The sequence below is a fragment of the Carcharhinus amblyrhynchos genome, chromosome 4 (genome assembly GCF_965287045.1).
Source record: "Carcharhinus amblyrhynchos chromosome 4, sCarAmb.v2.hapA, whole genome shotgun sequence".
In the NCBI taxonomy this organism is placed as follows: Eukaryota; Metazoa; Chordata; class Chondrichthyes; order Carcharhiniformes; family Carcharhinidae; genus Carcharhinus; species Carcharhinus amblyrhynchos.
In genome coordinates this window covers 63,447,322-63,475,255 of record NC_137327.1, presented here as the reverse complement: position 1 = coordinate 63,475,255, position 27,934 = coordinate 63,447,322, and the positions used below count along the sequence as shown (strand labels likewise).

Below are 27,934 nucleotides of genomic sequence, written 5' to 3'. Positions count from 1 at the left end.
TATCCATAGATCTCTTAAACGCCCCCAAACTAGGCGCATTTACAACTGCAGCAGGCAGGGCATTCCAATCCCTCACCACCCGCTGGGTAAAGAACCTACCCCTGACATCCGTCCTGTAGCTACCCCCCCTTAATTTAAAGCCATGCCCCCTCGTGCTAGCTTTCTCCATCCGAGGAAAAAGGTTATCACTATCCACCCTATCTAAACCTCTAATCATCTTATATGTTTCAATAAGATCCCCTCTTAGCCGCCTTCTTTCCAACGAAAACAACCCTAAATCCCTCAGTCTCTCCTCATAGGACCTCCCCACCATACCAGGCAACATCCTAGTAAACCTCCTCTGCACCCTCTCCAAAGCCTCCACATCCTTCTTGTAATGTGGGGACCAGAACTGCACACAGTACTCCAAGTGCGGCCGCACCAGAGTAGTGTACAGTGTAATAAGCTGTGGATAACGAAGGAGGTGAAGGAAAGTGTTAAATTAAAAGCGGAGGCGTTTAGAGTAGCTAAGAGTAGTGGGCAAGAAGAGGATTGGGAGAGGTTTAAATGTCAACAAAGATTGACAAAGAAGTTGATAAAGAAGGGTAGGAGAAACTATGAAGCTGGGCTAGCGCTTAATATAAAAAAGGATAGCAAGAGTTTTTATAAATATATAAAAAGAGGCTGGCTAGGGTGAACGTTGGACCCTTAGAGGATGAGAAGGAGGACTTAGTGGTAGGGGATGGGGAAATGGCTGAGGTCTTGAATAACTTTTTTGTTTCTGTCTTCACGGAGGAGGACGTGAATAATTTGACGGGTGTTAGCGATGGAAAGGTGGTAGGACTGGCGGGTCTTAATGACATTACTGTTACTAGAGAGGCGGTGCTCGACAGACTGGAGGGACTGATTGTGGACAAGTCCCCAGGACCGGATGGAATGCATCCAAGGGTTCTGAAAGAAATGGTGGAGGTGATAGTGGATGCCTTGGTGGTTATTTTCCAAACGTTGCTGGATTCCGGGGAAGTGCCGGAAGATTGGAAAACGGCTAATGTTACGCTGTTGTTTAAGAAGGGTGGCAGGCAAAAGACAGGGAATTATAGGCCCGTTAGTTTAACGTCTGTTGTAGGTAAAATGTTAGAATCCGTCATCAAGGAGGAAATAGCGAGGCATCTTGAGGGGACTTGCTTGATAGAGCAGACGCAGCACGGTTTCGTTAAGGGGAAGTCGTGTCTGACAAATTTATTGGAGTTCTATGAGGATGTGTCTCGGGCAGTGGATAGAGGAGAGCCGGTGGATGTGGTCTTCCTTGATTTTCAGAAGGCGTTTGACAAGGTGCCTCACAAGAGGTTATTGCAGAAGGTAAGGGGGCATGGAGTTGGGGGTAGGGTGTTAGCGTGGCTAGAGGATTGGTTGTCAAATAGGAGGCAGAGAGTGGGGGTCAATGGGTGCTATTTGGATTGGCGGTTGGTGACTAGTGGAGTGCCCCAGGGGTCGGTGCTGGGGCCTCAGCTATTTACCATTTATATAGATGATCTGGAGGAGGGAACCGAGTGTATGTATGGTGTCGAAATTTGCTGATGACACCAAGATTGGTGGAACGGCAAATTGTGCAGAGGGTGTGGAGAGTCTGCAGAAGGATCTAGATAGGCTGGGCGAATGGGCCAGGAACTGGCAAATGGAATTTAATGTTGGCAAGTGCGAGGTGGTCCACTTTGGTAGGAATAATGGTAGGAAGGACTATTACTTACGTGGCGAAAATCTGCAGCAGGCGACGGTGCAGAGGGACCTTGGGGTCCTTGTGCATGAGTCGCAAAAACTCAGCCTGCAGGTGCAGCAGGTGGCCAGGAAGACGAATGGGATGCTGGCCTTCATAGCGAGGGGGATTGAATATAAAAGTAGGGAGGTCTTGCTGCAGCTGTATAGGGCATTGGTGAGGCCGCAGCTGGAGTACTGTGTGCAGTTTTGGTCGCCGCACTTACGCAAGGATATTTTGGCCTTGGAGGGAGTGCAGAGGAGGTTTACTAGGCTGATACTGGAGTTGAGGGGGTTGAGCTATGAGGAGAGGCTGAATAAACTGGGCTTGTACTCGTCAGAGTTTAGAAGAATGAGGGGAGATCTCATTGAGACGTATAAGATGATGAATGGGATGGATAGGATAGAGGTGGAGAGACTCTTCCCGCTCAGAAAGGACAGTAGGACTAGGGGGCACAGCCTCAAGGTAAAGGGGGGGGGCGGTTTAGAACGGAGTTGAGGTGGAATTTCTTCACTCAAAGGGTGGTGAATCTCTGGAATTCTCTGCCCGCTGAAGTGGTGGAGGCTGCCTCGCTAAATATTTTTAAGACGCGGGTTGATAGGTTTTTGATAAGTGAGGGGATTAAGGGTTATGGGGAGAGGGCGGTAATGTGGAACTGAGCCACGACAGATCAGCCATGATCTTATTGAATGGTGGGGCAGGCTCGAAGGGCTAGATGGCCTACTCCTGCTCCTATTTCTTATGTTCTTATGAAGGCTGCCTTGGAGAACGCTTGCCCAAAGATCCGAGGCCAAATCCCTGTGACCGCTGAAGTGTTCCCCAACAGGAAGAGAACACTCTTGCCTGGTGATTGTTGAGTGGTGTGCATTTGTATGGTCTCCCCAATGTACCATGCCCCAGGACGTCCTTTCCTGCAGTGCATCAGGTAGACAATGTTGGTCAAGTTGCAAGTGTATGGCGTACCTGGTGGTTGGTGTTCTCATGTGAGATGATGGCACCCGTGTCGATGATCCAGCATTATTTCATTGCCAGCTGTGAAACCCTGTTGTGTGCTAATTGGCTGCCATGTTTCCTATATTACAGCAGTGATGACATTTCAAAAACACTTCATTGGTGGTAAAATGTTTTGGCACAAACAATATGATTTAAAATTCTTTCTCAGTTGATTTCATCCTGGGAAGATGTCACATTTTCCTTTCTCTGCTTAATTAATCTGGTCTACCTGCTGAAACGTGCCATAAATACAGTGAATCATTTTCTATTACTGTTCAATTTGCCATCCCTTTGCAGAATGAATCCATTGTTTTATCATGGCATAGTGCTTTACCACCTAACTTGGAACACAGTAATGTGCTATATCTGAACGGCCATCCATTTAAAAGTCAAATTATTGTCGGTTTTGAGGGCACTTGGAGATTAATTGTTGTTGTTGAGTACTTTAAGTTTCTCCATGTTATGTGAAACCAGCTGGAAATCTCTTCATTTAGAACTTTAACCATTTTAAATTGTGATGTCTGTAGTCTGACTGACACATGCTAGATACAAAACATTGATATATATTATATGTACAAATGATCTAGAAGCATACAAAGGATGCAAACGATGGGGCGGCATGGTAGCACAGTGGTTAGCACTGCTGCTTCATAGCTCCAGAGATCTGGGTTCAATTCCCAGCTTGGTCACTGTCTGTGTGGAATTTGCACATTCTCCCCATGTCTGGGTGGGTTTCCTCCAGGTGCTCCGGTTTCCTCCCACAGTCCAAAGATATGTGGGTTAGGTCGATTGGCTGTGCTTAAAAGTTGCCCCTTAGTGTTCTGAGATGTGTAGGTTAGAGGGATTAGCTGGGAAATATGTAGAGAACAGGTGGGATTATGGTCAGTGCAGACTCGATGGGCCAAATGGCCTCTTTCTGCACTGTAGGGTTTCAATGATTTCTACTTAATAATAGCATTTTATTATCAAAAGATTATTAAACTATATAAAAGATCTATATGAATTGTGGCCAAACGGGCCACCTAAAATGGTGATTTATAAAGCACTCTGGGACAATTGAGCAAGAACTAAAACAACAGGTTGCAGTTTAAGACAGAGATACACAGGCTGCGACTCAGACAACTGACTATATAGGAAATAGGTAATCCCAAAGACAATGGACACTCTCAAGTCAAACATACTTGCTTAATAGACAAAGGGGAGCCTTAACCCCTTACTGGGGAGGGACAGAGGTCTGTGACCGATGTGCCTCCAGCACCTACAGATATGGCCGTTGGGTACACATCCAGAGATTGGACTCTTATCGATCAGGGTGATCAAGCCCTGATCGATTGATTGCCAAGAATCAGGAGACCGCCCCAAAAGGACACAAAACCAAGAAGGGATAAAAGGTACTGCATAACAGAAAAAGCTCTCTCTCTCTGACCCCACAAACGAACTACAATAATAGTGACCGTCGTCAGCAACAACCAGCACGAGGAGAGCTACCGCGAAGAAAGGAAGACCAGAACCAGAGTGCCAGACCAGACCAAAGGATCAGAGTACACAGAGGACGACCGAGACCAACACACAGATAAAGGCCAATATCTGCCTGGGTACTTGCCAGTCACGCAAAGTTAAGTCAACGTTTAGTATCGGATTTGAACTTTAGTATTTTCTGTAAGATAACTTATTGTTGGTTGGGTGGGGATTATTGATTGTGCATTTTAAATAAATATTGGTTGTACTAACAAGAAGCCTACTCGCAATTCTTTGTCCATCATATGAGTTAAAATAGACTATGCAACAGGCACACCAATTGGCAACTCTGGTGGGACATCGACAAGAAGTAACATTGTTGCTCCAATATCCCACAAAATTTATACTGAAGGATTATTTAAAACTCAGGGCCAACAGTGTAAACACTTTTATTGGACAAATAGCTACTTACAGGAAATTGTTTATTGTGCATGCATTGTTAATAACAAGGAGAACAGGGTAAACGCTGTAGGTTTATATAAGAATCTGGGTAATTTTCAAACCCAGTATGACAGAGCCTACCAAGACGCCTAGCTGCTGTCTTGACCAAAGGTGAAGCCGAGCGGACAGTAGCACAATTGGAAGCTAAGTGCGCTGATCTGCAGGTGGCAATAAAAGCACTACATCAAGCCAGTAAAGAACAGAAGACAGGCAACTGCTGACCACTCCAAATGCCAATGAGAAATTTCACAGCTGGAATTCCTATTATCGGTTCAAAATGGATTTATGTGTACCTTCGGGACATTCGAGGAAGAGGAGATAGAGAATGAGGAATGGAGAGAGTTAAAGGAGAATGCTAAACTTTACATTACGCAAACCGAAGATTGGGGTCCACCACTATCTTTCCCAGGGGAAGTCATACCCACCCGCGCCTCCAGATCCTCCTCCAGTACCGATGCATCCAGTGACGACTGAACATCAGGTAGGAGATTTCAGGGCCCAGCTGTTACATATATGACCCCGTTTACAGTGGCAAAATTGGCCGAAATCACAAATAAAATCACAACTTTTGAGCCATTGGCTGATCCACACAGTTCCTTTGAGGATGTTAGGCAGCAGAAGGTAATGCATGGGCTAGATGAAAAGGAAGAAGTGTAGCTGATGGTCATGTGCTTAAGCAAGTCTGTACAGTCTGCCCTGCCTGCCCCTCAAAATGTCATGAACAAAATTAAGGAAGCGATATTGACCGCACTGTCAGGTTTAATAAAGGGGATCCTGCAGACGGGTTAAATAAATGTAAACAGAGGAAAGGGGAACATCCCACTGCATTTGCCAGTCATTTGTGGATCCACTTCATGAGTGAGTGCCATTATGTGTGTGAGATAGAAAGAGATATCCACTGCAGCTGTATGCACACACAAACAGCAGGCATTTATCTCAAAGGTATAAGTTGTCACAGTCTCAGATGACTGTAGATTGCTCTCTTTTGTGGGAGAACTGACTGATGGTGATTTAACTTGAAGGCCATCGCATCTTGGATGAGGGGCAAGGTTGAGAAGGCAGAACCTTTGTGAATAACCTCAGCCCGTACATGAATTGATCCCATGTCGTTGCCATTGCTCTGCATCGGTAACCAGATTTCCAGCCAACTGAGCTAGGAACCTGCGCTCAATTTCAGCCTTGGGTGACTGTCAGTATGGAGTTTGCACATTTTCCCCCATGGGTTTTCTTCAGGTGCTCCGGTTTCCTCCAACATCTAAAGATGTGTAGGTTAGGTGGATTGGCCATGCTAAATTGCTCCTTGGTATCAGGTAAATACATGGGATTACGAGGATAGGGCCTAGGTGGTTGCATTGTCGGGGTAGGCTCGATGGACCAAATGGCCTCCTTCTGCACTGTTGAAATTCTATGAATAGCGAGGGAGGTATTCCTGGTGTCATGATCAATGTCTATCCTTCAGTCAAAATCACTAAAAACATCTTTCTCCTCATTCAGTATCATAACCTAAGAGGGCACTGGCAACCATGGACCTCCACTGGAGTGGCCCATAACTATGCCTGGCAAAGCACCAAAAAACTACACAAGTTTTTTCTCACATCACTTTTGTTTTTTTTGTAAATTGTTATAAATCTAAGTCCTCTCATTCTTCATCCCTATACAGATAGGAACAGTTTCTCCTGTCTGCTCTGTTGTGGCTCCCCCCCCCGCCATGATTTTGAATATCTCTATAAAATCTGCTCTTTGCCATCTTCTCCCCAAGCTGAACAGTTCCAATTTCTTTTTTCTCTCCTCATGATGGATTCCTGGAACCATCCTTGTAAACCTCTTCTGCACTCTCTCCAATGCATTCACATCCTCCTGCTTATCTGGTGTTTAGGACTGTACACAATATTAACAAATCCCAGAATACTGTATGCTTTATTAAATGTTCTCTCCACATGTCCTGCCACCTTCAACAATATGTGCACACGTACACCCAGGTTCCTATGTTTCCACACCTCCCCCCGCGCGCCCCTCCCCGCCTTTAAAAGTTTTCCTTTTTTTATATATTGTCATTCCATGTTTTTCCTATAGAAATGCATCACCAAACATTTCTCTATGTTGGACTTAATGTGCCATCTCTTTGTCCACTCCATCAACCTGCGTATGTCCTTTTGAAGTTCAATACTGTCCTCATCACAATTTACAGTGTTTCCAAATTTTGAAACTGCAAACTTTGAAACTGTGCCCTGCACACCAAGCTCTGGATTATTAATTGCATCAGGAAAAGCAAGGGGACTAATTCCTGGGGAACACCATTACGTCTGTGGTAGGTAAAATGTTAGAATCCGTCATTAAGGAGGAAATTGCGAGGCATCTTGAAGGGAATTGCTTGATAGAGCAGACGCAGCACGGTTTCATTAAAGGGAAGTCGTGTCTGACAAATTTACTGGAGTTCTATAAGGATGTGTCTAGGGCGGTGGATAGAGGAGAGCCGGTGGATGTGGTCTTTCTGGATTTTCAGAAGGCGTTTGACAAAGTACCTCATAAGAGGTTATTGCAGAAGGTCGGGGGACATGGAGTTGGGGGTAGGGTGTTAGCGTGGATAGAGGATTGGTTGTCAAATAGGAGGCAGAGAGTGGGGGTCAACGGGTGCTATTCGGATTGGCGGATGGTGACTAGTGGAGTGCCCCAGGGGTCGGTGCTGGGGCCTCAGCTTTTTACCATTTATATAGATGATCTGGAGGAGGGAACCGAGTGTAGGGTGTCGAAATTTGCGGATGACACCAAGATTGGGGGAACGGCAAATTGTGCGGAGGGTGTGGAGAGTCTGCAGAAGGATCTAGATAGGCTGGGCGAATGGGCCAGGAAATGGCAAATGGAATTTAATGTTGGCAAGTGTGAGGTGGTCCACTTTGGTAGGAAGAATGGTAGGAAGGACTATTACTTACGTGGCGAAAAACTGCAGCAGGCGACGGTGCAGAGGGACCTCGGGGTCCTTGTGCATGAGTCGCAAAAACCCAGCTTGCAGGTGCAGCATGTGGTCAGGAAGGCGAATGGGATGCTGGCCTTCATAGCGAAGGGGATTGAATATAAAAGTAGGGAGGTCTTGCTGTGGCTGTATAGGGCATTGGTGAGGCCGCAGCTGGAGTACTGTGTGCAGTTTTGGGCGCCGCACCTGCGCAAAGATAGTTTGGCCTTGGAGGGAGTGCAGAGGAGGTTTACTAGGCTGATACCGGAGTTGAGGGGGTTGAGCTATGAGGAGAGGCTGAATAAACTAGGCTTGTACTCGTTGGAGTTTAGAAGAATGAGGGGAGATCTCATTGAGACATATAAGATGATGAATGGGATGGATAGGATAGAGGTGGAGAGACTCTTCCCGCTCAAAAAAGACAGTAGGACTAGGGGGCACAGCCTCAAGATAAAGGGGGGGTGTTTTAGAACGGAGTTGAGGAGGAACTTCTTCACTCAAAGGGTGGTGAATCTCTGGAATTCTCTGCCCGTTGAAGTGGTGGAGGCTGCCTCGCTAAGTATTTTCAAGAAGCGGGTTGATGGGTTTTTGATAAGAGAGGGGATTAAGGGTTATGGGGAGAGGGCCGGAAAGTGGAACTGAGCCACGACAGATCAGCCATGATCTTATTGAATGGTGGGGCAGGCTCGAAGGGCCAGATGGCCTACTCCTGCTCCTATTTCTTATGTTCTTATGTTCTTTCTTAATTTATGGGGAATTAGATCAGGCTAGATTAAATTTTTATGAAGATGTAACTAGTGTGGTAGACAGGGGGGAACCGGTGGATGTGGTGTTTTTAGATTTCCAAAAGGCGTTTGATAAGGTGCCTCACAAAAGGTTGCTGCAGAAGGTTAGGGTACATGGAGTTGGGGGTAAAGTGTTAGCATGGATAGAGGATTGGCTATCTAACAGGAAACAGAGAGTTGGAATCAATGGATGTTTTTCTGGTTGGCAGTTGGTGACTAGTGGAGTGCCACAGGGATCAGTGCTGGGGCCTCAACTGTTTATCATATACATAGACAACCTGGAGGAGGGGGCTGAGTGTAGGGTAACAAAACTTGCTGATGACACGAAGATGACTGAAAAAGAGAATTGCGTGGAGGACGCGGAAAGTCTGCAGAGGGATCTGGATAGGATGAGTGAGTGGGCGAGGACCTGGCAGATGGAGTAAAACATTAGCAAATGTGAGGTTATCCACTTTGGAAGAAATAATAATAGGATGGAATATTATTTAAATGGTGAAAAGTTGCAGCATGCTACTGTGCAGAGGGACCTGGGGTCCTTATGCACGAATCGCAAAAACCCAGTCTGCAGGTGCAGCAGGTGATCAAGAAGGCGAATCGAATGTTGGCCTTTATCATGAGGGGGATAGGATATAAAAACAGGGAGATCTTGCTGCAACTGTACAGGGCACTGGTGAGGCTGCAACTGGAGTATTGTGTGCAGTTATGGTCCCCTTATTTGCGAAAGGATATATTGGCCTTGGAGGGAGTACAGAGAAGATTCACCAGGCTGATACCGGAGATGAGGGGGTTAGCTTATGAGGAGAGATTGAATAGACTTTGCCTATATTTGTTGAAGTTTAGAAGGCTGAGGGGGGATCTTATAGAGACTTACAAGATAATGAAGGGGCTAGACAGGGTAGAGGTAGAGAGATTCTTTCCGCTTAGAAAGGAAACCAGAACTAGAGGGTACAGCCTCAGAATAAGGGGGTAGTCAGTTTAGAGTTGAGGAGGAACTTCTTCTCTCAGAGGGTAGTGAATCTCTGGAATTCTCTGCCCATTGAAGCGGTGGAAGCTACCTCGTTGAATATGTTTAAGTCACAGGTAGATAGATTTCTGATTGACAAAGGAATTAAGAGTTATGGGGAGCAGGCAGGTAAGAGGAACTAATCCACTTCAGATTAGCCATGATCTTATTGAATGGCGGGGCAGGCTCGAAGACCTACTCCTGCTCCTATTTCTTATGTAAATGAGACTGATTCATCCAATTGGGCTAGGACATTAGTCTCGCACACCACAGAGGAGGGCAAGAAAGCCTGCACTAATTTTGACCCTGCAGAGACCACACACACAATGAAGCATGGGTTCTCTGATTGTTAGCTCAAGTCTGGGAACAGGAAGTTTAGAAAGTCCTGGTCAGAAAGGGAGGCGAGAATGCTTCCAATGAGGGCTAGCCAGGGTCCAGTATGGAGGAACGAGGGTAGAGGGGATCCCCAACAACAGAGAGGTACAGCTCCACCTTAGACAGCAGCCCCGGGGAGAGATAGAGGGGCATGTTTTAATTGCAGTCAGCCAGGACACTTAGCCTGAGCTTGTAGAAGACCTCCCACCACCTATACATGGTCCCCGAGACAAGCAGGACCACTGGCTCCATTATTAGGCCAGCTCCTAGAACTTCACACACTCAACTGCGCAGCAATCTCACCATTATAACTGAAGCAGGAAAGTTGTTTGTCAGTGGTCTGAACTTCAACACAGTCGAGTAATCTCTGGAAGATGTTTTCTCCAAGTACGGGCAGATCTCTGAGGTGAAAGTGATTAAAGACAAAGTCACCATGATGTCCTGCTGTTTCAGCTTCATCACTTTTGAAAACCCAGACGATGCCAGGCGATGAATGGAAAATCCCTCGATGGGCACCAGATCCGGGTTGGTCATGCCAAGAAAAGGTCTGGAAGTGGCTGCGGATATAATGGAGGTAGCTATAGCGGCAGCTACAGTGGTTGCAGGAGAGGAGCACGAGGTGGCTATTGGGATAGTGACAGGAAAGATGGCTATAATGGCGGAGGCCGGTATGATACGGAAGCCTGGGATAGCTGTTCGGATGGGTACAAGAGCCAAGGTGGATACTACTACAGTGATGGTTATGGAGGCCGCTCATATAGGGACCATGACTGATCAAAGCAAGAGAAGCATTTCTACCAGTTTCAGGATCAATCTCCCACCTTGTTCCTCAAATGGCTCTGGGAATCGAAGAGAGCAGCATCTGATGAAATTTGATTTGCCTATGTTAAAATACTAGAAGACCATTTTCACCATGATTAATCTTGTTAATTCGGTTAACTTGTTATGAGGATTGAACATTTCATTTAAAAAAAAGCCGTGTGGCTTTTAATGAATTTAAATGTCTTCACTTGGGAAATTGACATGGAATGTCTGTGGTGGGATTGAGACCACAAGTTGAATATTGCCAGCAATGTACCCAATTACTTTTGAGTCATTTTCCCTGCCACAGCAAACTTTTCCAGTAACTGATTACAAAACTCTTCGAAAGCAAACCAATGGTCCTTAGTTTTAAAACTCATTTCTTGAAAACTGTATACTGATTTTCAAAAACCAAATGTCATTTGTAATGCTTTCATCAGCTGGCATGGTTCTTTGAACAGAATGTTGCCATTTGGGAGTCAAATCTTTTGCCAGTGGATTATCTGAATATCAGCTTCAGGACAGAAAGCAGTGGTGGTGGTGGTTGGGGGGCAGGTGGGGTGGGGGCATGGACAGTTTAAATACACGTATATACATCAGATATTAGACGTGATAACAGCAGAAATTACATTGATCTCCTCAGGACAATAACGGACGATGATAAAAATGCACCTATGATCCACCTCATCGCACTCATCATCAGGATAAGCACACAGGCAACTCCAAGCAAGATGAACTTTTCATATCCCAGTTTTTTGTAGTTTGACACAACGACAAGACGTGGGGTCTGCTCTCAAATTACAGTCCCCTCTAATTCATTGGCAGAATGTTTGCAGAGAACCCACCAGATTGCACTTTGTACTAATGGACAGTTAAAAATCTTATTATTGGAATGTACCTTGGATTTGCGATTGTAAATTTTTTTGAATGTTTGGTTGTTTGTAATTAGCTTATTGTAATGATTTTGTTTTAGAATATGTGGTTATTTGTAATTCATAGTTAACAGCAGAATGTTTGGTATCTGTAGCTTCTGGAATGTAAATATGTTACAGGGATGTCTTATTACTGGGCCTTACTTGACTCTTGAGTGACTGGGGATTCCTGACAGATACTGGTCCTGAGCTTGTGATCCATCACGCTTTGCTTTCAGGATCAAAGGAGGTACTGTGGCCAAATGAGCCACCTAAAATGGCGATTTCTAAAGCACGCTGGGACAACTGGGCAAGAACCAAAACAGCAGGCTGCAGCTTAAAAGACAGAGATACAAAGGCTGCAGCTCAGATGACTGAATACACAGGAAATAGGTCATCCCAAAGACAATGAACACTCTCTGGTCAAACATACTTATTTACCAAAGAGGAGTATTAACCCTTATTTGGGAGGGACATCTGTGACCTATGTGCCTCCAGCACTTACAGGCATGGTCATTGGGTACACACCCAGAGATCGGTGTGGCAGCACATGATTGGACTGTTATTGATCAGGGAGATCAAGCCCTGATCGATTGATTGCCAAGAATCAGGAGACCACCCAAAACGACACAATACCAAGGAGGGATAAAGGGTGCTGCATAACAAAAGAAATTCTCTCTCTCTCGGACCTCAAAAATGAGCTACAACAATGGTGAACGTCACCAGCAATGACCAGCACGAGGAGAACTATCATACCCGAGAAGGAAGGAAGACCAGATCAAAGGACCAGACTATGCAGAGGACGATTGAGACCAGTGCACAGATAAAGGCCAATATCTGCTTGGGTACTTGCCAGTCACGCAAAGTTAAGTCAAGTCTAGTATTGGACTTGAACTTTAGTATTTCCTGTAAGGTAACTTATTACTGGTTGGGTGGGTGATTATTGATTGTGTGTTTTAAATAAATATTGGTTGTACTAACAAGAAGTCTACTCGCAATCCTTTGTCCATTGTATGAGGGTTAAAATAGATTGTGTGACAGGCACAACAAAACCTAAATATAAACCTATAAAAGACCTATATAAAATATTCTGTGCCGTGACTCTCACGGTCTTCCCACCCTTCCAGAACAAGGATAGAGTGCCTCTTGTCCTCACATTTCACTCCATCAGCCTTTGCATGTAAAGCATAATCCTCCTCCATTTCTGCGATCTCCAATGTGATGCCACCACCAAACACATCTTCCCTTCACTCCCTCTGTCAACACTCTGCAGAGACCGTTCCCTCCATGGTAGTCTAGTCCACTCCTCCACTATACCAACACCTCTCCCATCACCCATGGCACCTTCCCATGTAATCGCAGAAGGCATAACATTTGTCCCTTTCCCTCTTCCATGCTTACCATCCAAGGTCCAAAACACTCATTCCAGATTAAGCAGTGTTTCACTCGTATCTTTTTAAATTTGGTCTCTTGCATTCGCAGCTCCTAATACTGTCTCCTCTATATCGAAGGGGAAACCATAACATAGACTGCATGATCACTTTGCTGAACATCCTTGGTCTATGCGCAATCACGACCCTGACCTTCCCATTGCTTGCCATATTAACACAAGGTCCTGCTCTCATGCCCACCTGTCTGTCCTGCTGCAATGTTCCAGTGAAGCTCAATGCAAACTGGAGGAAAAGTATCTCATTTTCTAGCTAAGTACATTACTAGCTTTCCGGTCTCAATGTCAAATTCAACAACTTCAGATGATTAGCTCTATCCCATCTCGACCCCTTTGTTTTCATTTCACTCAATTTTTAACTGTTCTCTACCTTTTTTTGTTTTTATTTTTCTTTCCCCCTATTTTATCTCCCTTTTCTTACCCTTCTCCCCCATTGCTTCCTCTTTCTCTCAATTTTACTTCTCACCCACCCATCTCCCCACACCTTCATCTGTCACAGTTTATCCTCTGATCTCAGGTTCTTTGCCGTTTGGTCATTCACACCTTCTATTCTTTCGAGAGACTGCCATTAGCAGCCTTTCCCCTTGTTTTTGTGGCTATGACTCACCTTTCATTCCCTCGCCGTACAGTATAAATATCTCTCACTTTCTATGCCTTTTAGCTTTGACAAAGGGTCTTTTGGACTCAAACTCTCTTCTTTCTTCTTACAGATGCTGCCAGACCTGCTGAAGTTTTTCAGCATTTTCTCTTTTGATTTCAGATTCCAGTAATTTGCTTTTATATAAAAAACATGCTGAGAGGCTGTTTCCCATGTGGGAGAGTCCACAAACAGCAGGCATAATGTCAGAGTAAGGGGTAGTTCATTTAAGACAGAGATGAGAAGGAGTTTCTTTTCTCAGAGACTAGTAAATCTGTGGTATTCTTTACTACAAAGAGCTGTAGTTGCTGGGTTATTATTATGTTCAAGGCTGAGAGAAAGACAGATTTTTAATCAGTCAGGGAATCAAGGGTTACGAGGGTAAAGTGGGAAAGTGGAGTTGAGGATTATATCAAATCAGTCATGATCTCTTTGATCGAGCACACTCGATGGGCCAAATGGCCTGCTTCTGCTCTTTCTTCTCAAGATCTTAGATCTAATTGCTGCTGGAACTTGAATGTGAGGCCTGTGTATAAATAAACAGGTTTTTTGACTGCACAGTGTGGGAGTAGAGACAGTATGAAGTCTCACAACACCAGGTTAAAGTCCAAAGGGTTTGTTTGGTAGCACAAGCTTTTGAATCGCTGCCCCTTGAAAGGGTGTGCTACCAAATAAACCTGTTGGACTCTAACTTGGTGGTGTGAGACTTCTTACTGCGCCTTCCCCAGTCAGAGGGGAGGAGCAGAGTGGACAAAATGAGGACTGAGTGAAAAAAGGAACCAGTGCTTACTTTTAAATTGGTGCAGGTGGGACCTCCCTGGTATGTTTTTCTAAGTTGTAATTTAAATTAACAGTCCAACTCTAATTTAGAATGTTAAAATTGAAAGCTAGCTAAGAAGACTAGTTTTTCAGTAACTGCCTGGTAGTGGCAGTTATCTGCTAATCAACTAAAAGTGTATTGCCTGAATAAATGTTGAAGGCTAACAGGAGGCTCCTTGGTAGTTGCAATTTGGCTGCAAATCACTCGCCTTCTAGAAAAGCAGTCAGGTTTTGTGACCGCAGGCAACGTGAGCACAGATTAGAGGCAAGAGGTCTGAGCATGATGAAAGACGAGTGCTAAAATAGGAATTTGGTCAGTTGGGAATTTCATGCAGAGAAGGCAGGAAGGAGCTGCTTTTATAACTTCTTCAGTCTCCAATATCTGGTGAATGCTTGAAGGCATTAATTAGGTAAGCAGATGGGTAATTGATTAGTGAGTTTTAGAGATAAGAGTTCAAAAAGCACAAGTGCCTATTTGTGGAGAAGATGGCATTCTGGAGTCCAAAGGGGATGGGCATCAGCCTCTCCAAGAAGGCCACCTTTAGTCCACTGGTCCTATCTAGCACTCAGATGACGGCATTAAGTTTGGCATTCACTTTCACCAGGACAGTCATGTATACCAGCACGCAGCGCTTGGTGACCACGTGAGCCAACAGAGTGTCTATCGTTGCTCCCAGCACCAGCACTGCCGGTCCCCGCTGGAAGCCATACAAACATACAAGTATGTTTAGCAGCTGAGCAGTGTGTAGCCCCAGCTCCAGGGGAAGGAGATGAAGGTGAATGCCAGAGTGAAGAGCAGAATACCCACTCTCAGCTCTTACCTCTCCAGCCACAACAGTAAGTGGCGACAGCTAGCCCACAGCAGCGCGCTGCCCAGTGCTGTCACCAGGGCAATCAGCAGCAGGGGACGGTGCAGGGCTCCAGCCAGGGCATACAGTCCCATGGCCGCCCAACCAGCTGTGACCCCATCCCTAGCTGCCCACTGCCCGTAACCCAGGCCACCAACATCGCCAGAAATGCATTCAGTGTCCTGATGTGACATTGTCCATCCCGCCCCCTGCCTACCGCACACCTGTTTCCATCGGACATCGGAGAGGGTGCAGAGGAGGTTTACTAGGATGTTGCCTGGTATGGTGGGGAGGTCCTATGAGGAGAGACTGAGGGATTTAGGGTTGTTTTCGTTAGAAAGAAGGCGGCTAAGAGGGGATCTTATTGAAACATATAAGATGATTAGAGGTTTAGATAGGGTGGATAGTGATAGCCTTTTTCCTCGGATGGAGAAAGCTAGCACGAGGGGGCATGGCTTTAAATTAAGGGGGGGTAGCTACAGGACGGATGTCAGGGGTAGGTTCTTTACCCAGCGGGTGGTGAGGGATTGGAATGCCCTGCCTACTGCAGTTGTAAATGCGTCTAGTTTGGGAGCGTTTAAGAGATCTCTGGATAGGTTTATGGACGAAAAGGGATTGGTATAGGCTAGTGGGTCATTGTTTTTGTAACTGGTCGGCGCAACATCGTGGGCCGAAGGGCCTGTTCTGCGCTGTAATGTTCTATGTTCTATGTTCTATCTCCCCTCAATCAATGTCACGGGGAGTCCCACATTCTTATTGATTTATTCCCTTGTCAATCACCACCTAACAGGACCTCTCATTTTTATTGGTCTAGTCGGCTGTCAATTATCCTTAATCCTACGGATTATCCAATCATCTATCAATCACCACCCCATGAGACTCTTCCATTTGATTGGTGCACCTATCTGTCAATCCTCAGAATGCTTTATTATGATAGGACAATCAAGGCGCAACTGAAACCACTAATCTGTTTGGTTTGGTCTGTCATTCACCACCCCATTAAATCCCTCATTCTGATTTGCTGGATCATCTGTCAATCATCACCAAGACTTTGAAGCATAGAATCCCTGCAGCTCATAAAGCCATTCAGTCCATTGAGTGTGCATGACTCTCCAAAAGGACATTTTAGCCAGGGCCATCTTCCCCTCCCACTATCCCCATAATCCTACACATTTACCATGGCCAATCCACTAAACTACACATCTTTGGACTGTGGAAGGAAACCCACGCAAACACTGGGAGAATGTGCAAACTCCACGCAGATATCTCTGGCAGAATTGAACCTGGGTCTCTGGAGCTGTGAGACAACTGTTATCACTGTGCTTTTCTTAATTGGTCCACCCTCCTGTCACAGCCTTGCTTTCCATCAAATAAAATAAAATGCAGCAGGGGCTGAAAATCTGAAGTAAAAACAGAAAATTGGTCTGGCAGACTGATCTTTCCCCTCCATCTTGGTCCCTGCTGATTTTTGGTTTCCTCCATCACTGAGTCATTTGTTCTTTGGTTTTACTTGCCTTGAACACTGACCTTTGTTTTCTGAATAACATATTCTGATATCTTACCACTATGCCAGTTTTTGCACTTCTTCAGTCGTTACATCCATGACAACTTCTCCTTTGCTCAGACCTATCTTTGACTTACTCTGCCCCATCCCCCAATTAAACAATTCACTACCATTCTCTCCCTCTTGAGCTCTGAAGGCAAGTCACATAGATTTGTAATGTTATCCTCTCCATAGCTGCTGCCAGGCCCGCTGTGTTTATTACTGCCTTCCACCATTCTGATTGATTCCTGTGACCTGTTGGCTATTGTATATCATAGACTGGCTTTTATCCTTTGTTGAGAAGAAAATCACCAAGCTTTGTTCTGCCCCAAAGTGGGTGAATCCACTCCAACGTGGCAGTGCTTCTCTGCCTCAGTTCACTCAGTAGCTCCTCACTCCAGGGAAGAACAGACAACAGGCCCTCTTTCCCAGCAGAAACCAGAATGTTCCCACTGACAAGAACTGAGAACGCTGGAAAAAGTGAGCTGGTCTGACAGTATCTAAAGGAGTGAAAAAAAGCTTAATGTTTCAAGCCCATTTGATCCTTCATCAAAACCCTGTTCCCTGTGATTCTGACCTACTCACTGCGACCTTTGGGTAACAGTCTGCCTTAGCTGTGATGTCCACCACTGTTGAACAGCCCATCAAATTATTCCCTCTCCTACAGAAGCTCAACCTGTTGAAAAATTATTGCAATTGCTGAACAAATAACAAAATAATTGCAATTGCTGAACAAAATAAAGTCCAAAATTGATTAATGAAACGTGATTGACCTGAAAGATTAACTGTGTTTTTCTCTCCAGAAAGTGTGACCTGCTGAATATTTCCAGCATTTTGGTTTTATTCCATTCATTTCACTTCCTACCATCCTGCTGGTCCCATCCTATAACAATAATGGAATTATGGGCTAATTATAGACATCAGTGAGATCAAGTAAGGAAAAGACCAGTGCTGGAGAGATTTGGGAGACAGAGGTCCAAAGTTAACATACATCCTCCTGACCCACACCTTGTGACTCAAATTACTTTATGCGCAAGTGTTATTTCTAGATAAAGCTATCAACTACAAGTAAGGTGCTGGATGACCAACTTTGGGAAAACTGTTCTTCGTCTGACAGTCAGTATGTGCAGGAAGGGAGAGAAAAATAAAGCAACCTGTTCCATTAGCCCCAAAGGCATGGGATTGTCCTTGTACTGTCACACAAACCTTCAGTATATTAAAGGAACAGCAATTAGTGAAATATATGCAAACCAAGAATGGGGCGGCAGGCTAGATTTACAGGAAATTCTAATTATTTGGAAAGGAATTTGAGATTGGATGAGAACCCAGAATCTGGCTCATTGTTCACTATTATTCAGTTGTTTCTGGCAGCAACAGCAGCAGTAACAATTCAGAGCAGAGATAATTCTCCAGAATGAAGGTTAATTTCCTCACTCAGGTTTTAGAAATGTACGTGCTTTCCTTGTGTATTTGAGAACTTTTGCTTCTAAATGTATTAGAAGTTGGAAAATAAGGCCAGTTGACTGTCAGGAATTATCCAATGTGGCAACTAAGAGTTTGGAAGGTGTTGCAGCAAAGGAATAGTCATGTCAGGCCACTAATGGTGGATGTATATTGGGCAGACTTGTTGGCTCTCCATCCAAGGCCAGTTCCCCATCTGGTGAAAATCACCCCTCTCCGCCCAGAAAACCAGCCTGCCCCCCCCTCCCCGCCCACAGCCTCTCCGCTCAGATCCACCCTTCAGTCTCAGTCCATGCCTTCACATTCTTCCTATAGTTTTGCACCCAGAATTGTACACAATACGCCATCTGAGGCCAAACTATTGACTTATACAAATTCAGCATAACCTCCTTGCTCTTGTACTTTACACCATTATTAATAATGCTTAGGACAGTATATCCTTTTTAATTGCTCTCTCAAGCTGTCCAGACACCCTCAATGATTTATGCACCCAGTTACCTCTGCTCCTGCACCCACTTTAGTATCGTATCCTTCATTTTATGTTGTCTCTCAATGTTCATCCTCTATATAAATCATCTCACATTTCCCTGCATTAAACATCCGCCCATTCCACCAAGTTGCCTTTGTCCTTTTGAAATGAATACTCATTTTGCTCACATTTTACAAGAATAAATTGATAATGAAAAGATTATGTTTCTGAAATTAGATAATTGGATAGAGAACTGTGGCTTCACATTCCATATCTTACATTATGGGATTTCTCCCACTTACTGCAGGTAATGCGTATCTATATGTTCATATACTGACATCCCCACTCAGAACCAGCTAATGTGTACCTGCACCATCATAGAACCATAGAAAAGTTACAGCACAGAAAGTGACCAATAAGCCCATCTTATCCATGCTAGCCCAAAGACATTCAGGGTGCTCTTTCCAATCCCACCTTCCTGCACCTGGCTCATAACCTTGTAGCATACAGCACTTACGGTGCAGATCCAGGTACTTTTAAAGAGTCTAGGATCTATGCCTCCACCACCAGCGTTTGCAGTGAATTTCAGACACCTGCTTTAAAAAGTTCTTCCTTATGTCCTCTCTACACCTTCTGCCACTTGTCTTGAATCCTATGTCCTCTGGTTCCAGAATTCTTCAGCAAGGGAAACAATTTTATCCTTTTGACTAATTTTGTACACCTCATTCAAGTCACCCCGCAGCCTTCTTTGTTTCAAGGAAAACCCCAATTTGTCCAATCTATCCTCATAGTTACTTTTCTAGTCCTGGCAACATCCTTGTAAACCTCCTTTGCACTGTCTCCAAGGTAATTTCATCATTCCTGTAATTTGGTGACCAGAACTGCACACAATACTCCAGTTGTGGCCTCACCAGTGTTTTGTACAATTCCAACATTATATCCTTACTTTTATGTCCTATATCTCTGCCAATGAAGGAAGCATTCCATATACATTCTTTACAACGTTGTCTACTTGAACTGTTGCCTTTAGGGACCTGTTATATTTGTGCACCAAAATCTCTCACTTTATCTACCCCTCTGAGTATATTCCCATTTATTCTCTATAACTGTTTAACCTCCCTAAATGCATTACCCACATTTCTGTCTGTTAAAATCCACCTGCCACTTTACCGCCCACCTCACCAACCCCTCTATATTGTTTTGGAGATTATAGTTATCCTCTGTATTATCCATTACTCGGCCAATCTTGGTATCGTCTGCAAATTTCCCGATCATGCCCCCCATGTTCGTGTCCAAGTAACACAAACAGTGAAGGTCCCAACATCAAACCCTGTGGAACACCATTTGAAACAACTTCTCAGTTGCAAGGGCAGCAATCGACCATTCTCCTTTGATTCCTGTAACTAAGCCAACTTTTGATTTGGTTTGCCATGTTACCCTATATATCATATGCTTTTACTTTTTTGACCAATCCACCATGTGGGACCTTGTCAAACACATGGCTAAAATCCATGTACACAACATCCATTCACTATCTTTATCAACCCTTCTTTTCACTTCCGCGAAGAATTCAATCTAACTTATGAGCCAAGACTTTCCTTTAGCAATCCATGCTGACCATTCAAGGCAAGTCCATGCCTTTCTACATGGCAGTTAATCCTATCTCACAGAATTGATTCTACTAATTTACGCACCACTGGCATAAGACGAACTGACGTATAATTGTTTGGCATTCCCTTCAATCTCTTTTTAAACAATATATTAACATCCCCACTCAGAGTCAGGTAACGTGTACCTGTACCTTCATATACTGACATTCCCACTTACAGCCAGGCAGAATAGCCATTCGCAGTAGAGAGTTTGCTGCAAACAGCTCTTTGAGGATAAAGTGGACAATGCTACACTCATCAGATTATTATTCCGCAATTGGATTAGAGCAGACTATTCTTATTATCCCAAGAAAGGACAACTTCCTCTGACTAGAGTAATAGAACAAAGTTTATTTAAAAGAAAATATCATTTGCATAAAGAGAATGGCACAATTTAACCAAAAGCAAACAGATTGAGATGTTGTACATGAAAGGATGCAAAGAGTTAGAACAGCTGAACCAAACACTGTGCCTTCCTCACAAAATCTCCTGAAGGGCTGCCTGCCACCAGTTTAAGGGTATATGGCTAAGTAACTGGGATACTGCATTGGGAAAATAGTCCCACAATATGAATCAGTGAGCTAGGAGACCTAATCAGTTGTTAAACACTTCTGGCAGGAGTTAAGATTTAGCCACTAAACCTACCTATTAATCTCATTCCTACACTTAATGGTCTTTATACTGAGGAAGTGATTTCAGTGATTTTTACCACAGATCATCAAATATCCCCTTATCAGAAGATGGAAGGATTGTTAAAATAGCACTTTGGAGTCCATCCATGTAGCATTTGGACTTTACTGTGGGAAATCTGCAGGGGACACTGTAAGAAGCCAGTGGTAGGTTTCCATTCCAGCTTATTCATCCAGTACACTTTCTCTCTGTCATTTTTATATCTGACAAACCAGAATTAATAAGGAAACATCAAAGATTGGATTATTGCCAGAGGCAAAGCTCTGTGGCTAAATTATTACAATGAATTCCTGATTTCATGCACACCCCATAGGGAATCATCTAAAGCATCTTAAATACTTAAGGGAGAGAGGGGCTGAGAGTCATTGCTGGGACACTGCTGCATATCTTGCGAAGAATTGATGGGACAATGGATGATGTTAAAGGGTATGAGTACAAACAGGTCATCCATCCATTCTATAATATCCAAGATAAGAGCAGCAAATATGAAGGGGACAAATTAGCCTGAAAAAGAGGGAATGTAATTTGTGTGCTAGCTCTCTGCTTTGGCGCTTAACATATTTGGAGTGAAAGGCTGAAGGTCCAATCTATAAAAGAAAGATTAACTTGGATTTTATTGCAACTCATCACATTGTGCAAAGACATTCCAATGTGTTTCACCTATGATAGATTTTCAAATTCACAAATGAAGAATGGAGGCAAAATCAGAGGGAGTCTGATCTCAGAAACAACTGATAATTGCTCTGAGCCTGTGTAAGGTAAAGCACATTAAGTAATTAACAAAATACCCTGGTTGATTTGTAATATGAAATATAAGAACATATATAAAATCCTGCATTTTACAATTCGAGCTTTGAAGACGAATAGTTGCTTTTAATGTAGACACTGGAGGCTGCTTACTATCGCTGTTTGTTCATGGATATGAATGGGTATGACATCTCTGGGTGGTCTGCAAGTGGGAAATATAGCAAACTGGAATCTAGCTGGAGGAGCATTCATCAGATTTACAACCCCGCCTGGTGGAGATGCCCCAGGTAATAGATCATCATGATAATTTCAAGAATCACTGGGCATAGATGACATCTCACAGCTCAATGTATTACGCTGGCTAAACTATTCAACTAGATCAATTAGCAAACTCCACACAAATAAAGTGATTGATGAAAATTATGGAAATTTTGGAAAAGAATATGCTTTAAGCAGGAGGACACCAGGCTTGGTTTTCCCTTCCTACTTCTCTGGAGTAATACCTTTGAGATAATAGACCCAAGATGTCACCATTCCGTTTCCTGTTGACTGTGGACATGATATAATCAATTTGCCAGTGACAGGGTATTTGGGGACATTTGAAGTTCCCTCAAAGCTGACAATCACAGTATGGGTTTTCTTACCACGTAGTGTCTCAGATGGCTTGCAGACAAACAATGGATTGTCTACTTGGAATGAGAAACTAGTTGGGTGTGAGAAGACATTCTTGAATGGAATGGAAGCGGTACCTCCAGCTCGAATTGTGAAGGGACCCTGAGGTTTGGCAGGCAAACACACTCCATAGAGAGGGATAGTATAGTCCCCACCAACAGCTGAAGTGATGGTGAGAATTGCTCTGGACTCCCCCAGCCTTTGAGGTTCGTAGACAACATCAACTCCAACCTCCGATCCACCTTGTGAGGCTGGTGATGCTAAGATGCTTTTGTCCATAAGGAATTCATTACTATCAACCTAAGGAAGAAACAGCTGAATCAGTTGTATATACAGTAAGAAATCTCACAACACCAAGTTAAAGTCCACTACGTTTATTTAGTAGTACAAACCGTAAGCTTTCAGGGTGCTGCTCCTTCATCAGGTGAGTGGGAGTTCTGTTCACAAACAGGGCATATAAAGACAGAAACTCAATTTACAAAATAATGACATCCCTGGGTGGTCTGCAAGTGGGACATATAGCAAACTGGAATCTAGCTGGAAGAGCACTCATCAGATTTAAAACATGTGTTAGAGATGCCCCAGGTATTAGAATTGCCCAGGCTAGGATCCCCTTGATAATTTCAAGCATCACTGGGCAGAGCTGACATCTCACAGCTCAATGTATTATGTTAGCTAAACTATTCAACAAAATGAATTAGCAAACTCCAAATTTATCAGTCAGTTATCTGTCAGTTACATATATCCAGGATATTGAGAGCTTGGCAAATATATAAGCAATCTGATCGACAAAGTTCCTGACATCAGAAATTCCAATTAAAAAAAACTTAAAAAAGGAACTTTATTTGGCCCATTTTGAAATCATAATTTTATGGAGAATGGAAAACTACCCAAATCTATTCTGCATCATCTTCTTAAAAAAACAATGTGGTCCACATGCAAAACACAGCTGCCTCTATTCTGTCCTAACATCTGTAAGAACATTCCCCCTGAAATGTAGACTTTTCTGAATGAGACTCATGGTCCAAAGTTGATTCATGCAAATTTTTTCATGTTTTTTTTGTTCTGTCCCAAATTCCACTCACAAAGTACCTTTATTCATGATTAGAGCTTTTCGTCACATCAGTGTGGGGTGGTCTAAATGTAGACTGTATAAGAAGGTCATCAGTATGTTGATGTTCTGCAGTACAAGGTCTCTTATTTAAGTAATTCATTCATTACGACTCATATGTAAAATTAACATATTAGTCCAAGGTTATGTGGATTGGCCATGCTGAATTGCCCCTTAGTGTCCAAAGATGTGTAGGTTAGGTGGATTAGCCATGGAAAATGCACAGGATTATGGGGATAGGGTGGGTGGGAGGTGGTGGGCCTGGGCAAGATGAAGAGTTAGTGCAGACTCAATAGGCTGAATGGCCTTCTGCACTTTAACATTAACCTCTCAACAAGGAGGTTCTCTCCTTGTTCCACAGGAGACTGAGGATGGGATAAGACAGGCAGGAAACTGCAGGATGACAGGGAACAATGACTCTGGGCAAGAGAGTGAAGTTTGGTAGGAATGGAAAGGGAGGCAGATGAAGGAGCAGTAGAATGGATGGAAGTGGAGTATAAGTATGGAATGGGGAAAGTGTGGGTGGGAAGGTGAAAGTGAAGGTGAGTAGGAGAGTACTGGAATAATATGGGGGGTGCGGGGAGGTTTCACACAGAGAGTGGTGGGAGTGTGGAATGAGCTGCCAGATGAAGTGGTAAATGTGGGCTCACTTTTAACATTTAAGAAAAACTTGGACAGGTACATGGATGAGAGGGGTGTGGAGGGATATGGTCCAGGTGCAGGTCAGTGGTACTAGGCAGAAAAATCATTCGGCACAGCCAAGAAGGGCCAAAGGACCTGTTTCTGTGCTGTAGTGTTCTATGGTTCTATGGATAGGAAAATGTGAGTATTGATGGGAAGAGTAAGGCTCCACCCAGATGGAAATAAAGAGCTGTGCCAATAAATACAATGCTGGAATCTAAAGAATTCATTTTCCAGATGTACCGGTTCTGATTTGACTCGCTCGATACTGGGGCTAGAGGATTTTGAAAGAGACCAAATATCAGCCCGCCAAGATTTCCCATCCTAAGCTTTGGTTAAATGAGGCTCAAACCTGGGATGTGTACAAATTGCCCCTCATAACCTGCTGCGTCTGCCTTCTTGTTTATTCATTCAAGGGATGTGGGTGTTTCTGGCTCTGCTAGAGTTTACTGCTTAATCATAATTGCTCGAGAAGATAACGATGAGCTGCCTTCCTGAACCATTGCAGCCATGTGGACTAGATACACCCACAATGTCATTAAGGAGGGAGTTCCAGGATTATGACCCAGTGACAGTCAAAGACTGGGGATATTTTTCCAAGTCAGGATAGTGAGATACTTGCAGGGGAACTTGGGTAGTGGTGTTCCCATGCATCTGCTGCGCTTACCCTTTTTGATGATAGAGGTCATGCGTTTGGAGGGTGCTGTCTCAGGAAGTCATCAATGCATCCTGTAGCTAGTACACACTCCTGCCATTGTAAGTCAGTGGTGGAGAGTGGGAATATTTGTGGATGGGGTGCCAATAGAGCAAGTTGCTTTAACCTGGATGGTGCCAAGCTTCTTGAGTGTTGTTGAAGCTGAATTCACCCATGCAAGTGCAGAGTATTCCATTACAGTCCTGAATTTATGCTTTGAAGATGATGTACAGACTTTGGGAAGTCAAGAGGGGCGGCACGGTAGCACAGTGGTTAGCATTGCTGCTTCACAGCTCCAGGGTCCTGGGTTTGATTCCCGACGTGGGTCACTGTCTGTGTGGAGTTTGCACATTCTCCTCGTGTCTGCGTGGGTTTCCACCGGGTGCTCTGGTTTCCTCCCACAGTCCAAAGATGTGCAGGTTAGGTTGATTGGCCATGCTAAGAAATTGCCCCTTAGTGTCCAGGGATGTGTAGGTTAGAGGGATTAGTGGGTATAATATGTATATATTATAATATGTATATATGTAACTCAGCTCTTAGAATCATAGAACCCTACAGTGCAGAAAGAGGCCCTTCGGCCCATTGAGTCTGCACTGAACACAATCCCACCCAGGCCCTACCCCCGGGGGTAGGGCCTGGGTGGGATTGTGTTTGGTGCAGACTCGATGGGCCGAAGGGCCTCTTTCTGCACTGTAGGGTTCTATGATTCTAAGAGCTGAGTTACTCGTCACAGCCCCTGACTTCTCTTATACCCACAGTATTTGTATTGTTAGTCTGGTTTAGTTCTTGGTCAATCGTAATCCCAGGATTGTGGAGTTTCAGTAATGGTAATGCCATAGAACGTCAATGAGTGATGGTTAGATTCTCTCCTGTTGGAGATTGCCTGGCACTTGTGTGGAGCAGGACTGTGAATACAACGGCATGGTGGCACAGTGGTTAGCACTGCTGCCTCACAGCACCAGGGATGCAGGTTCAATTCTGGCTTCAGGTCACTGTCTGTGTGGAACTTGCACATTTTCCCTGTGTCTGCATGGGTTTCCTCTGAGTGCTTCAATTTCTGCCCACAATCCAAAGATGTGCTGGTTAGGTTGATTAGCCATACTAAATTAACCCTTGTATCTGGGGATTTGTAGGGTAAATATGTTGGTTTGTGAGAATAGGGCCTGGGTGAGATTGTGGTCAGTGTAGAGTCGATGGGCGGAATTTGATTCTGCACTGTAGAGATTCTGTGAATAAGAGATATAAGTCTCTGGCTGATAAATGTAGCAAAATCACAAGATATTCTATAAATATATCAATAGGAAGAAGATAATCAGGGAAAGAGTAGGACCTATTATGGACCAAGGGGTAATTTATGTGTGGAGCCAGATAGTAGCGGTAGAGAATTGAACAAAACATTCATGTCCATCTTCACCTAAGGGAATGAGGATGAAGGAATGGAACTCAGGGAGAGAGTTCTGCGAGATTCTTGAGCAAATTGACATAGGGAATGGCAAGGGATTGGAGGTGTGGACTTAAAAATTAACAAATCTCCACATAAACTTTGTCCCAGGCTACTGTGAGAAGCAAGGGAGGAGATGCAGGGCTCTGACCCAAATTTTTAATTCCTCTCTGGCCACATAAGAGGTGCTGGAGCACTAGAGAACAGCTAACATGGTTCCACTATTTAAGGAGGGACGTAGGGCTTAACCAGGCAACTATATATACGTATCATGTTAGTGGCAGGGAAACTATTGGAAAAAATCTGAAGGAGAGAATCTACCTCTACTTGAAGAGGTTGATCAAGAATAGTCAGCATGATTCTGTCAAAAGGAATCATATTGAACAAATTTGATTGAATCTTTTGAGGTGTATAGATGACAAAAGTGCAATTGATGTAGTTTATATAGATTTCAGTAAAGCCTTTGACAAGGTCCTACATGGGAGACTAATAAATAAGGCAAATGCACATGGGATATAAGGTAATTTGATAAAGTGAATTTGTGACTTCTAAGGGGCATCTTGACAAATACATGAATAGGATGGGAAAAGAGGACATGGTCCCTGAAAGGGTAGGGGGTTTTAGTTCAGTTGGGCAGCATGGTAGGTGCAGGCTTGAAGGACTGAAGGCCTGTTCCTGTGCTGAAATTTTCTTTGCTCTTTGAATTCAAAATTGGCTCACTTGTCGGAGACAGAGGGTTATGGCAGCAGACTGCTGGAAGTACCACAAAGATCTGACCTGGGTGCTCTATTATTCATCATTTATATAAACAACATAAATGACTATATGGGGGGTAAGATTAGTAAGTTTGCGGACAACACAAAGATTGGCTGGGTGGTTAACAGTGAGGCTGAGTGTCTTGGGCTACAGGAAGGTATAGATGGAATGATCAAATGGGTAGATAAGTGGCAGATGAAACTTAATCCTGAAAAGTGTGAGGTGATACAGTTTGGAAGGAATAATTTTGCAAGGAAGTTCTGAGGAACAATGGGACCTTGGCGTATTTGTCCACAGACCTCTGAAGGCACAAGGGCATATTAGTGGGGTGGTGAATGGCATTTGGACATTTGCCTTTATCAGTTGAGGCATAGATTACAACAGCAGGGAGATCATGTTAGAGTGTATACAATTTTGGTGATGCCACAGCTGGAGTACTGTGTGTAGTTCTGCTCACCACATTATGTATAGGAAGGATGTGATTGCACTGGAGGGTGTGTGCAGAAGCGATTCACTAGGAGGTTTCCTAGGATGGAACACTCAAGTTATGAAGAGAAGTTGAATAGGCTTTGGTTGTTTTCATTGTAAGAAGTCTCATGACACCAGGTTAAAGTCCAACAAGTTACTTGGTAGAAAATGCCACTAGCTTTTGGGATTTGTCAGGTTTTCATTGGAGCAGAGAAGATTGAGGGGTGACCTGATCATGGTGTACAAGATTATGAAGGGCATGGACAGGGTAGATAGGGAAGAGGTGTTCCCC

At 44.0% G+C, this 27,934-nt stretch overlaps 1 protein-coding gene and 2 pseudogenes across 1 annotated transcript in view; 1 reads left to right on the top strand and 2 right to left on the bottom strand.

Moving 5' to 3' along the window:
- LOC145342429 (transmembrane protein 64-like) overlaps positions 1-15,355 on the bottom strand; it is a 76,882-nt pseudogene extending 61,527 nt beyond the window's left edge.
- On the top strand, positions 10,015-10,571 carry LOC145341715 (RNA-binding protein 3 pseudogene; annotated as a pseudogene).
- Positions 15,356-20,773: 5,418 nt separating the features above from the next.
- The window catches only part of hydin (HYDIN axonemal central pair apparatus protein), a 1,114,396-nt gene continuing 1,107,235 nt past the window's right edge, over positions 20,774-27,934 (bottom strand). The window contains exon 86 of the mRNA XM_080187991.1: positions 20,774-22,791. Within this exon, the coding sequence (XP_080044117.1) occupies positions 22,303-22,791 (489 nt within the window). The 3' untranslated portion in view covers positions 20,774-22,302. The remainder of the gene's footprint in view (positions 22,792-27,934) is intronic.